The sequence below is a fragment of the Micropterus salmoides genome, unplaced genomic scaffold (assembly GCF_014851395.1).
Source record: "Micropterus salmoides isolate LMB-PRFRI ecotype aquatic unplaced genomic scaffold, ASM1485139v1 Ms_hic_scaffold_1, whole genome shotgun sequence".
Lineage (NCBI taxonomy): Eukaryota > Metazoa > Chordata > Actinopteri > Centrarchiformes > Centrarchidae > Micropterus > Micropterus salmoides.
In genome coordinates, this window is record NW_024040040.1 from 52,903,512 (window position 1) to 52,917,744 (window position 14,233).

The 14,233-nt window shown below is 40.1% G+C and overlaps 1 protein-coding gene across 1 annotated transcript; it reads left to right on the plus strand.

Annotated features, from left to right (window-relative positions):
- Positions 1-225: 225 nt before the first annotated feature.
- On the plus strand, positions 226-3,578 carry LOC119899864 (amiloride-sensitive amine oxidase [copper-containing]-like). Its single transcript, XM_038714674.1, has 4 exons — positions 226-1,777; positions 2,113-2,401; positions 3,009-3,141; positions 3,309-3,578. Exons 1-4 carry the CDS (start codon positions 241-243, stop codon positions 3,576-3,578), a joined length of 2,229 nt encoding a protein of 742 aa, XP_038570602.1. The 5' UTR covers positions 226-240.
- Positions 3,579-14,233: the final 10,655 nt, after the last annotated feature.

The following is a 14,233-nucleotide window of genomic DNA, read 5'->3' on the forward strand; positions in this document are numbered from 1 at the left end:
TATTTGCATAAGAGAGTTTTCTTCAGTTGCTAAAGCAGGAGAACAATTACAGGTACAGTAGCTTTCTTAATTCCTGATACCGAGATGCAAGAGTGTGATATAGCAGAGACCGATACATACTGTTTGTGTTCCTGTTATTTAGAAGATGTTCATTCTTTTTAAAAATAAATTAATTCACTCAACATATCCAGTTTTTCTCCTGTCAATTCATGCTTATTACTCTTTCCTCAGATTCAAGTCATGAGGCTTCTCTGTCTGCTGCTGCTGGTCTGCTTGGCTGGTTGTTGTGCTTCCAGATCAAGAGACTGGGCTCGTGACGGTGCCTCCATGTTTGCCGACCTCACTGTGCCTGAATTGAAAGCTGTCCGGGCCTACCTGCATGGTATTCCAGAGCTGGAGCTCACCGACGCTCATAGCAAGACTCTGAAGAAGAACAGCATCTTACTGATAGAACTCCATCTGCCAAGGAAGCATGAAGCCCTGAGAGCTCTAGACCATGGACAGGCCAAACCTCCACGTCAAGCCCGTGTGATCATCCAGTTTGGGAATCAGACCAGGCCCAACATCACTGAGTTTATTGTGAGTCCTCTGCCATCCCCAATGTCCCACGAAGTAAAGACGTTCAAGGGAGATTTGCCTATCCAGTTTACGTCGAGGCCTCCGACTTTCGTAGAGCAGAACCACATTAATGACTTTGTCGGGAAGATCACATCTACGGCTCACAAACTTCTGTTTGAGACCACAGGGGGGTTTTCCTTTGCTAACTGCACTGACCGCTGCCTAATGTCCTCAAACACATCTCCCAGTGGGCTGGGTCCAGGTGAGAGGAGAAGCTGGATTATGCTGCAAAAGTCTGTGGAGGGTCACTTCCTGCACCCAGTTGGGTTTGAGGTACTGATCAACCACCAGGACCTGGATCCAGAAAGGTGGACTGTTGAGAAGGTCTGGTATAACAACATGTACTTTGACAGTGTTGAGGAACTGGTAGAAAAATATGAATCAGGAGGTGTGGAGAAGGTCAAAGTTGCCGATCATGATTTCAGTGATCTCTACTCTACTTACATCCCCCGGGGTCAGACCAACACTCCCACTAACATCCATGGGCCAAAACTTGTGGAGCCCCAGGGGCCTCGTTACAACGTTGATCGCAATTTTGTAGAATATGCTGGATGGTCCTTCGCCTACCGAGTTCGCTCATCAGCTGGACTTGAAGTCTTTGATGTCCGTTTTAATGGAGAAAGGATTGCCTATGAGATCAGTCTCCAAGAAGCTGTTACCTTCTATGCTGGTGATACTCCCACTGCAATGCAAACAAAGTTCATCGATTCTGGCTGGGCAATGGGCAGCTCAAACTATGAGCTGGCGCCTGGAATCGACTGTCCAGAATTTGCCACCTTTGTTGACCTTTACCACTACTTTGACACAGACAAACCCGTGCAATACAAAAATGCACTCTGTATTTTTGAGATGACAACTGCTATGCCTCTGAGAAGACATTTCAACTCCAACCCTGGGGGGGGATATGACTATTATGGAGGTCTGGAAAACACAGTGCTGGTAGTGCGAACAGTCTCAACGGTTGACAACTATGATTACATCTGGGACTTCCTCTTCTACCAGAATGGAGTGGTGGAAGTAAAGTCCAGCTCTACTGGATACCTCTACACAACTTTCTTTACACCTAATGGACTTCACTTTGGTACCAAGGTGCATAATTATGTGCTGGGTAACCTGCACACACACCTCTTCCATTATAAAGTGGACCTGGATATTGCTGGTGAGTATTATGGTACAATCATGTAGTTTTTATGGCCCATTTTAAGTCACTAACACTTTATTGGCCACTGACTATCTGTACTCAATACTGGCAAAATTCAAGATCAGTGGAGAATCCACCACAGTAGGCCATCCTATGAAAAACGGCCATATTGGATGATTCTGCAACTCGCTAGTTATTTTTAGCATGTCCTTTATGGAGCAAGGTGGAAAGTAAGGGTGTAATGGGTCAGATTTTCAGGTGTAGGAGACCAAAGTTCATCCTGTCATAGACAGTTCATCCTCTCAACAGACCTCTAACTTTACCGAAAACTCTTTCTTTTCACTGTGACACAGGTCGAGAGAACAGCTTTGAGACAGTGGATCTGAAATTTGTCAACTTCACAAATCCCTGGAGCCCAAAGAATTTCATCGTCCAGTCTAAACTCCACAGGACTGAGCACAAGACCGAGCGATCTGCTGCTTTCAGTTTTGGTGAAAAGTTCCCTCGCTATGTGCATTTTAACAACCCCAATGAGAAAAATAAATGGGGGCAGCAGAGGGGCTATCGTATTCAGTACAACTCACATGCCGACAGTGTCCTTCCAAGAGGCTGGAGAGAGGAAAATGGCATCAGTTGGTCAAGGTAATCAAATGTGCCCCTTATGTGTCTAGAAATTTGGTAGTTAGAACTTGGGGAAAATATTTAAACCCAAGATGCCATTTCACATGTCTTGTCCATCATCTTATACACATTTTCCTCCAAAATTCAATTGCTGTTGGTTTCTTCTGAAACATTAGGACCTCCAGTAGAATTTATCCAAAGGTTGCACACATAACATAATTGTTTGTAATGATTGACCCAAAGGAGGATCAGTGAGTTTGAAGTGGTTAATCTCTGGTTTGGGAGATGGGTTAAATCTTGGTTCAAGAGTTACAGTTTGGGAGTCAACAAAGCGTCAACACCCTTTGGGCTATGTAAGTAAAGTGTTTGCACTTTAAGTAAACTTAGGAAAACTGCTAATGTTTCTAAACACCCAGGGGGGTTAACTGGTAGAATATGTTCTGTTTGACTGGATGAGATAAACATGTCGGTTGGACACAATTAAAACAAGGCCAACTTTTGAAATGACAAACTGACAGAGTTTGAGGAGTGAGAGGTGCCTTTTCTCTGTATTAATTATTTTCCAGTTAGACGTCACAGTTACAGATAGTATGAAACACTGAGTGACTGGTGAACTTTTTCTCCGCAGGTATCCTCTGGCTGTGACCCGTCATAAAGACAGTGAAGCCACCAGCAGCAGCATTTATGCCCAGAATAACCCCTGGGAACCCGTTGTGTCCTTTGAGGACTACATCAGCAACAATGAAAACATAGTCAACCAGGTAAAGTGAACATTTAAACAGAGAGTGGGGTTGGCAGTGGCGCAATGGCAGTCTATGCCTTTGGACCCTTATGACCCAGGTTCAATCCTCCACTGTGACCCATCCACCATTGTGTCCCTGGGGTTTAACCCCTCTAACTAATGTACTGTTTGCTCTCCTGTGTGCAGGACCTGGTGGCCTGGGTGACAGTCGGCTTCCTGCATGTGCCTCACTCAGAAGACATCCCCAACACGACAACACCCGGTAACGCAGTGGGCTTCTTGCTCCGACCCTTCAACTTCTTCAAAGAAGACCCTTCAGTGGCGTCCAGAAGCACCGTCATCGTCCGGCCGGGAAAGGACAACAAGCTCAAGATCCAGAGATGGACACCAGAAGTCATAGGTCACTGTGTGACAGACAAGCCATTCTTTTTCAATGGCACCTATGCAGAAGTCTAGTTTTGTTTTGTTTTAGCACAAATGAAATGTTTGCTTAATTTGGAATTCACAGTGAAGATCTCATGACTGCTGTATGTACATTTAGCCAGATTTATTCCCAGTAATTTATTCCAACAATGTCACAAACTTTTGAGAATTTTTTGAAATATCTGAATTTGAGAAAAACTAAATCTATGTGTAAAAAAATGATTAAATAAAGAAGATGAACATTTTAAAAAATGAATTATTGATAGCCTATTCTGTGAACATTTTTTCATAAGAGATTATATAGCTGTTCATATATATTTTAAAATCATATTTTATATAGAAATTGTTTTAAAAGTCGTACACATGTGTGACATATTCCTCGTCTTTCTCAAATCTTTCCTGCTGCGTCAAAAGAAGAAAAACATGGATTTATAACCAAAATCATACACATAGTTAATCTTAATGTTAAAATTAATGCACTGCAAAAAAACACACATATAACCTGGCAGGGGAGAAGATGAGGTGGTGTGGGGCATGGCGGGCTTTGTGAGCTCCTGGAATCCCATGTTGGGTCTCCATGGCTGGGGTTTAGCAGCAGGAAGCATACAGGGTGCCTGATATACTGTATCCACCTTGCTTGTGGTAAACTTCTGGCCCTCAGCATGTTTTTCTTGCCCCCAGGATGGGAATGTTTTAACTGGAAAGATAACAGGCCTTTGCAGAACAAACTGCCTGATTCTGGATCCTTCCCTGTAAACAGTCCAGGATTCCTGCAGAGTACGCCTGCTCCTGGAAACCTAACTTTACATACAACATGACACAATGTGCTGAATATCAACAGCACATATAACTGTCCTTATTGTGCCCAATTCCTAACTTACAGGATCTCACAAAAGTGAGTACACTCCTCACATTTTGGTAAATATTTGATTATATATTTTCATGTGACAACACTGAAGAAATGACACTTCGCTACAATGTAAAGTAGTGAGTGTGCAGCTTGTGTAACAGTGTAAATTTGCTGCCCCCTCACAATAAAACATGGAGTTCCCAAATCAAAACTTATGTAAGGTAGCAAATAGAAATTTCTAATCAAATCCATTCTTTGCATCTAAAGAAACAACTGTAGTTTCCAAGTTCTGAATAGTGGCATAGTCTATTACATGACGTAGCCTGCATGTATTGTTGGTGGAGTGCCTGCCCTTAATAAATCCTGTTTGGTCGGGGTGTATTATACCAGGAGTGACCTTCTCTAGGCTTCTTGCTAGGGTTTTGCAGATGATTTTAAGATCTGTGTTAATAAGTGATATTGGGTGATAACTGGATGGGAGTGTGGATCTGACTTAAGGAGCAGGCTGATAATAGCAGAGTTAGAAATATTACACGCACATGAACATTTTAACGCTGATTAAAACACATATATATGTTAGCCAGAAAACTAAGTATAGCTGGTGAGGAGAGAGGTGGATTTCACAGTGGCAAAGTTTGTGTGAAGGGTAAATAATGTCTTTGGAGTGGGAAAAATAAACCTAACCAACAACTTTCACAAGTTTGTGCTGCTGTTTTACAGTACACATGGATATGATGTGCACGCATGAGTGAATGGTTTTACAAGACAGCACAACATCCATAATGTCACTACACACAATCAGCAAAAATTATTAATAGAAAAAGCAATCTGGAAAAGAAGACAAATAATATGGCAAAAAACACATGTTAATATTTCTACAGTACTAAGTTTAGCCTGTGGTGATGAGAAAGTCTTCCTGGGCCTGTTTAAAAAGCCTGGGGATGGTGATTTGTTGCCGCCTACTGGTTTCTTGAATAATTGTTTGGTCTATTCAGATTATCAGTTGACGCTGAAAGCAGCTGATTTTTGGTGGAAACATGCCATGAATGTAATTATTATTCATTCATTGCCCAGTTATTATCTACGGGCTTTTTCCCCCATGACCCTGCAAAAGATAATTAGGTATAGCTAATAGATAAATGGGTGGACTTCTGATGCTGAAGTAAATGTCTAGTGTCTCCACACAGTGCTTATACCGTGACATTAAACTTTTCCTAACAAGTCTTTCGTTTCACTGACACAGGCTGAGAAATGAGCTTTGATACAACGGATGTAACATTTGTTTACTGTCTGCATGGGACTGAGCACAGACCGATCGCTCTGCTGCTTTCCTCTTTGGCAGAATTTCCCCCGTTTTGTGTGCACTTTAATAACCTCAATGAGAAAAATAAATGGTGGCACTAGGAGGGCTACCTTGTTCAGTTTGTCCACAGTGTCCTTCCAAGAGGGTGGAGAGAGGAAATGAAATCAGTTGGTCATGGTAATAAAATATTTCCCCCTTATGTTGCTAGAAATGATATTTGAAGTAGGTACAGTATAACTTTTAAAATAATATTTAAAACCAAGATGCAATTTTGGTCTTTACCATCATCTTATACACATTTACTGAAATTCAGTCATATAGTTTGTTTTGGACACATTGGGAACTCAAGTAGGATTTACGTTCTGTGCATTTGAGCAGAGTTTGTACCCATAAGATATTTGTTTGATTGGCCCAAAGGAGGATCAGTGGGTGTGAAGATCAAATCACTGGATTGTTTGAAGGGTTGGATATCAGGTTCAAAGTAGGATTATGGATTGGAAGTCAACAGAGGTGCAACAGTAAAACCGTGGAGCTAAATCAGGGCCAAATGTTTTGTTAATTTAAAAAAAAAACAAACTAAAAACATAGAAAAACTAAACGTAGAAATTGAAAATGTATTTTTTACTCTTAAACTTGAAATATACAACCATGTATTCAAACTAGTGTTTGTTTTTCAGTTTAAACAAAATGTTGACTCAATTCTGTAATTACTTTGAATAAATAATTAACTTTCATTTTTCACTTTCAAATCTTTTGATATTTGAGGACTTTTGTTTTAGTTTCGCATTTTATGTTTTCAGAATCGAAGCCAATTTTGTCTTTTCTTTTCAGTTTCAGTTCTTTTTTTCACTTTCAGATCAGTTTTTGATGCAGCTCCAGCTTTTTGGCCCTGATTTTGTGTTGGCTGTGTTGCATTAAAGAAACGTAGGTACTGTGAGAACTGTGACTCAACGCTTTTGACACCTATGGCTTGATCTTTCACTTACAGTTTTCCAATAATTTCAACTAAATTGAGCTCCGGTGTGCAGACCTTTGTTTCATGTTCCATTTATGTTTTTGACACAAGTTCAAGCATAAGTTCAAACGTAATGTACCCACCTGAAGGTAAATAGATTTTTTCTTTGAACAGAACCGAACGTTGGTGGTTTGACCGTTTCAAACGTGCACTACGAGATTTTTCACAGCCTTGAGGATGAAGGTGTTTTATCTTCTGCCAGCATCCATCTGTTCTGTACCCAGCAGGTCTGCAGAGAGAGCTCGATGTCTTCAGGATGAGGTGGGATAATCACCTTCTGAGAACAGAGTCTGTCCCCACAACAACTGTGGATGATCCAGACCTGGCAGAGGTACTAATATCATTTTTTTCGTATTGATTATTACAACCGTCACATTTAATCCAAACATTTTAGACACGAGCATTGTGTTTGAAACAGCTGTATAACACTGTATTTTTCCCCTGGTTAAATAAAGGTTAAATAAAATAAAAAATGAACCTAATATTGCGAATCGTGATGTGAAGTTTCTGCTCACAGCCCTAATCTGAGCTGAACACTGAAAGTCACGGATGTTTCTGAGTCCGATTCCCTGACCGGCTTGACAAATTAGCTCGAGGAAAAAATAGAGGAGCTGGTTCTGCTGGTTCAACCCAACTCTATCCAGGGGTAGAAATACTTGAAATACAGTGAAATCAAGAAACCATTTGCCGGCTGTGAAAAGCACACCATCTAGTGATATCTGGACCTATTATTAAAGATATGATGGCTTCTGGTCAGATATAAATTTCTTTATGAGCTACGTGGATGTAATGTTTATATAGGAGTTTTATCTCTTGCCTTATTACGTAACTTTCGTGCATGGGTGTCATTTTATGTTGAAAAGTGTTGGGGACATAAGGGCCCAGATTAGGGGCGTGATGATACACTTGGTTCACGAGACATGACGATGCACGAGAACACGACGAGAAGATTTTTAACACTATTATAAAAATATAACAGAATATAATGCAGTAACCAGTTGCTTGTTGTTGTTTTTGTTTTTTTTATTTAAATAAAATTTTTTGGACAATGCACATTTGTTTCTTCTATATTTAAATTATGTTGTATTTTTTCTTACTGTGCAAATAAACTTTTCTTAAAGTATTTTTATTTGTTAGTTAAAATCTTTTGGTGCAAGCCATTTTTCAGAACATTGTAACAAATGCTTTTAAAAAGTGGTGGGGACAAAATCAGCCATTTGTTTGACAGTGAGTGATCACCAGCAGTAGGTGACAGTCTCACTTTATGATAGCAATGCAATTATATTATTCTCATTGACCTTAATTGAAGTAAACTTCATCATTGTCATTATGGCATAACACACACACGGCGTCACTTTGTGTTGGGGACAAAACACGATGCGCAATACTGGGGTCATGAGAACAAGACAAGAAGATACTCTAATAGTAATTTGAAGAAAAAGCATTGATGAAAAATACAATAGGAGGTCTGGGGGTCCTCCCCTAAATGATTTTGAGCATTAAACACTTAATTTCCTGCATTTTGGAGAAATTTTCTTCAACAATTTGTGGTGAAAATGTCTTTATTTATATAAAACAAATCAGAATATAACAATATTATAGAATATAATGCAGAAATCAGTAGCTTCTTTCTTTTAGCCTAAGAGATTTTTTTTGGAAAGGGCAGATCTGTTTCTTCTGTATTTACATTGCATTGCATATTTTCTAATTGTGCAAATAAACCTGTCTCAAAGTATTTTCAATGGCCTTTATGGAAGAGTGGCAAGAAGAAAGCCGTTGTTGAAAAGAAGGATCCTGTTTGTGGTTTACCAAATGCCATGTGGGGGACGGCGCTCTGGTCAGATGAGACCAAAATGGAAAGTTTTTTTACGTAAACACAAGACGCTGTGTGTGGCGGAAAACTAACACTGCACATCACCCTGAACACACCATCCCCACCATAAAACATGGGGGGGCAGCATCATGCTTTTCTTCAGCGGGGACAGGGAAGCTGGTCAGAGTTGATGGGAAGATGGATGGAGCCAAATGAAGTGCAATCTTGGGAAAAAAGAGTCGGCAAAAGACTTGAGACTGGGGCGGAGTTTCACCTCAGAGCAGGACAATGACCCTAAACATCCAGCCAGAGCTACAATGGAAGGGTTTAGAGTGGCCCAGTCAAAGTCCAGACCTAAATCCCATTGAGAATCTGTGACAAGACCTGAAAATTGCTGTTCACAGACACTCGCAATTCAATCGGACTGAGCTCCAGCTATTTTGCAAAGAGGAATGGACGAACATTCTAGTCTCTAGATGTGCAAAACTGGTACATACCCCAAAAGTCTTGCAGCGTAAAGGTGGTTCTATAAAGTACTGAATCAGGCTGAATACACTACAGATGTCAGGGCGACATGATGGTGGAACTTCACACAGCTCCAGTGATCTGTGTGAAAATGGGAGCCAGCTGGTCTGCGCAGACTTTCATGCAGGATGGGGACACACCGGCGGGGCCAAGAGCCTTCCTGATCTTCCTGAGAGGTGTGACTGTGGGCTTTTCAAACCTACAATAGAAACCATTCAGCTCGTCAGCCAGTCGTTTAGTACCAGCAGAGGGTCTTGTAAATTTGCTCACCTGTTTGAAAGGCATCCGACGAGCCTGCATTGACAATGTCCTCAGTAATCCAAAACGATCTTATCTGTGAGCTTTGAGACCCTCTCCTCCTGTTCTTTTCTCTGCTGTCTCTTCTTGAAACTACTTTTACGTTTGAATAGCATGGCTGCTACCATGCACGTGTGCTCTGCTAGTCTACTTGTCAGATTTTGCATTTCACCTGGTTTCTGGAGTCTTGTCACATGATCAAAGAGAACCTTATGATTGGGCAGCTATAGACACATTACCCAGCAATCATCACTGCATGTGTAAACTATGTGACACGAATACCAAAAAAATAACACTAAATTCATTCTGTTGAATCTGTGGAATACATTTTTTTAGCATCATGACCGCTCAAGACCCACACAATGCTGAACCAGAACCAAAGACACCATCATAAAATACAGTCTGTGTTATCATCTCTAATTCCTGATTCTTACCATTTCAAGTTTTAACTTACTCTTGTTTTAGTAAATATCTCCTTTCCTCTTTCCGCTCATGTTGACTGTGAATGATGATGATACACACACAGTTGTCGGGGAATTGTTTTGGGAATTCCAGAGTTAAAACAAACACCATGTTTACTGTGAAAGGACTCGCAAAATACTTCAAATGAAATAATAAACTCTATATTAATATTAAAATGTATCTCTACAATAACTAATCCCCAATTTCACTGCTCATGCATAAGCACCAGTGTTAGCTGATAATTACATACAATATGAAATGACATAGTGATAATAAAATGACAGGGTGGGCTCTCAGCTAGCTCACATCAGATAGCTCATTTTAAGTGAAAGATAGGAAAGTTAAGTGTAGTGATGCTGACAGACAAGACATTCAACTAACGCCAATGTAATGAAATGGTACGGCCCATTTTAGGGGTGTATGAAATCATATTTCAAGATTCTTAAATATAAGGCAAGTATGTGAAATATAAAATTTACAATTACAGACAAGAAAGACCCCCCTGAACTGTTGTTTTTGCCTCTTTTGGGGGGGTCCAAGCCTTGAACCATGGTTTTACCCACGGCGAAGGGTGAAATGCACATATGAACCACATGATCTCCATGGAAATAATACTTATTACACCTCAAATTACTTAACAGTTTTTCCACGTGGCGGGGCCGCTCCCGTCAAGGGGCCCCAGTGCAGCTGCACTCTCTAAAAATACGCCCCTGAGATGTATGTAAATATGTAAACCAACTGATCCTACTCTGAAATGGCAGTTCATTATTGAGTCAACAAGATTTTACAAACTATTGAAATCCACGTTGATCGCAGTGGTTGACTACAGTCTTCTGACCAGCTACCAAGTTACATCCACAAGTGTTTGTTTACAAGAAACCCGTCAGGGCAATACAGGAAAATAACAGCAATATCATTGCACCACACATTCTGTATATACTGTCATCACCTGTTCATAGCCTGTACAGTCATGTTTACATATATTTATATATCATTTATACCTTGCACTTTGTATAATAATGTATCGTATTCTATTTAATTACTGCTTCAGCACTTCTGGTTAGACGTCATCTATTATTATATTTCGTTGCTTTGTATCAGTGACATGCGCAAAGACAATAAAGTTGAATCTAATCTAAATAAAATAAGAACATTTTGTTATTGTTCATATAAATAAACGAGTTTAGAAAAACGTTAACAGTCATTTAAAATGAGTACAGTCTCCTGTCCTGGATTTTTGTTTTCATATTAGATTGTGGATTCATTGTTTTATGGACTGCCTCACCATTTGTAACTTTATTTCACTTATTAATCTGTATTTTTGATAACTGGTCTACATAAAGCTTGCATTGTTTTTTTTGTTTAAATTGTAAGGGTTGTTTGTGTTATGCTTTTAATGATAAGATAAGTTTACAAAAGTCTATCTATACATAAACTTTTACCCAATTTATTGTCTAAAAATACACTTCAACCCCTAAAACTACGTGAATAAATGCAGATTAAGTGACAGGGCAGCGGTGGTGCTTCACAACCGCGTAAATAAAGACAAAACCATCGAGAGCATTTGATTCACACACCTTTCCTTAATATAATCTTTATTGCTTATTGGGTTGAATACAGAACAGGTTTACATCTCTTGACTTTGTGAAACACTGTCACGTGTTACTAACAGCATGGGGAGCAGAGGACAGACGAGGTGATGGAAGGAAGGATGGAAACACAACCACAAACAAAAAAAACAAAAAACGTTTTCCACATGACTGCGTGTTAATGCTTTCTGATTGAGGTCCAGCATCTGAGTGTGTTTGTGTTCGAGGAGGCTTTAAATCTCCTCTCCTACGTTCCCTTTGACCTCCGAACAGGACAGAAAGTTTGCACGAGGGTTAAACCAAGACAGAAAAACAGAAAAGGTTTGAACCAAATGTCCGAGTGAGAGGGGAGAACGGAGGAACAATATTCAGGCTTTAAAACACCAAAATACGACGACATCTTTTATCTGTTAGGCGATGACGAGTTCACAGTCAAGTGCTAAATGTAGTGATTGACAGTTCTGAATCATTATTTAAAAAAAAAAAAAGAAAAAAAAAATATAGACAATAATCCAGACTTGGAAAGAACAAGTTGCAACTCAGGAAATAAGAACATGAAGCTTTTCGAATAATGGATTTGTGAAAGACCCTGAGAGCGAGATTATATATTTTTATATTTATATATGCGTAGCGCGAGACGAGATGGAGAAAGGAGAAATCATCCATAATTGAACAAATTAGATTAACATGCAAAAAAAAATAAAAATTAACTAACCTAAAACTCACCCTCTAACTGAACACAATGGATTTTCACAGTTTTATACGCATTTATATGTCAGAGAGAAAAAAAAAAATAAAACAACAAAAATCATTTCTCAGCCAAACTAATAATAAACAACAGAACCAAGAGACCCAGACAGTCCGTTTACAACTCATATACAGGAGATCTACATAAAGCTTTTTGGATTCAGAGGGATTCTTATTGCTAGTCCGATTTCGCACCCTGGCCCGCCGCGCACTACGGCAAGCCGGTTAGTCCACAACACAAACCATCAGTTCCTCAAAACAGTTCTGCAGCATAAATGTGATATTTTTAATACATGGCTTTTTCTCAAGTCATTGTAGAAACCAACTCGCACCCAAACAAACACACACACACACACACACCTGGGCTCCAAATAAATACATTTAAAAACAGTCCATGTGCATTCGAATGGAAGTCCAGTATTCATATGGCCGTGCACACACACACAGAGTCAGGCTGACATTAACACATATACCCGAGGGAGAGGGATGTACAGAGAGAGCTAACATTAAACAGCTGAGAGAGAGAAAGAGAGAGTTTCTTCACGGATATGGGAGTTTAAATTAATAACTCAGAATTTCAGCGCAATTCAAAATTAGGACTCACATAATTATGACGTACGTCGTAAATAATAGAAAGCGCTTTCTTTGCGTGAAGGCCGTTAGCGTATTAGCCATTCAGTAGTAGCCTGACTTCCCCAGCAGATGTCAGCGTTAAAACGGATTTTACTTTTTGGGGTTTCACGATTAAGACTTGCGTTAACGCGGTTCAATAAAGTTCAACTAAAATAGCAAACAGAGAGCCCAAAATGGAGGAAGCTAACGAACCCTAGTAGCTGAGCAGCAGCATCTACGTTTTAAAAAACCCTCCTCAGTGGGAGTACAAACTGCTCAGCAAAAGCAAAACATGGTCTGGAGGCAAATATGAGTCAGAAATCAATGGTTCAAGAACTTAAGAGAGCTGCAAGAACTTATTGTTCCGTTAGCAAACAAGCTAACGAATGACAGTGAGGTTTCCTCCAGAGCTCTAATCCAGTCTGCTCCAAACATAAAACCCCTCATTGCTCATTCTGCAGTATGAAATCTATATCTTTAATGTTCGGTTCCTGCGTAACTTTTACTTCCAAACATGGAGGGAGGAAGCGTGTTAAGGCGATAAAAGAGACATTAGATCTTCCTTTAGTTCACTTTCAATCCAAACGAAAGGCTTTGGAGTTCATTCATGAGAGTCCTGGGTCCATTTGGACGGGACTGAAGAGGTAAAGGCACTCTACATCGGAGATATTTTATCCTAGATCGAGAGAAAAATGGTCTTCAAACACGCTGCTGCTAAGTGCTGGGACTGATTTCAGGAGTCCTGAACCAGTGGAAACTCTCTCATTCTCTTTCTCTATTGATTGTGCCGCAATATTCCACTGTAGTAGTACTAGTAGTAGAAGTAGTAGTAGTAGTTTTGGAAGTCGTTAGTGCCAGTTCACAGCAGCGTCCAGTCAGTCAGCCAGTCCAGTTGTGGTTGTTCAATATTTCTCACTTCTTTTTGACCGACTCAACAACTGACCGTCGCTGTTGCCTTACAGTTCCGTTATGAGCCGCTGAGGTTCGATTTGTTTTGATTATGAGGTTGCTTGATACAAAATAAACAAAAGAGACGAAAATGTACAAGAAGAAAAATTAGCTATATTCATCTTCACACACACACACAAAAAAAAATACACATACACACTACCCGTCCCCTCTGTTTGCCGAATCAGGATCAATAAGCGATCACCTCCCTTTTCTGTTGTGGAAATGGCCGGTTGGTGCGAGGGGGTGGACTAAGCCCTTTCACTTGTGTTTGTTTGTGTGCAGCAGGGTAATATAGTTCACTCACAACGCCCCCCCCCCAACCATCCGTCACATTCACCCCGTCATCTAGCTCCTTCTGGAAATCATACCGAGGCTCAACTGACGGGTTTAGTTTAATAAACGTATCCGTTCTCCATTTGAAAATTACAACTGATTGTCTCTACCGCCAAATTCATAACCACGTGTCTTCAGATAGCTGCTAACCTCAGTGATGGAACATCAACACGGAGTCTGAGCATTCAGTT

Coding starts and splice junctions, on each gene's coding strand:
- LOC119899864 (XM_038714674.1), top strand. CDS start 241: ATGAGGCTTCTCTGTCTGCTGCTGCTGGTCTGCTTGGCTGGTTGTTGT. Junction 1,778..2,112: donor AGTGGACCTGGATATTGCTG/GTGAGTATTATG, acceptor ACTGTGACACAG/GTCGAGAGAACAGCTTTGAG. Junction 2,402..3,008: donor AATGGCATCAGTTGGTCAAG/GTAATCAAATGT, acceptor TTTTCTCCGCAG/GTATCCTCTGGCTGTGACCC.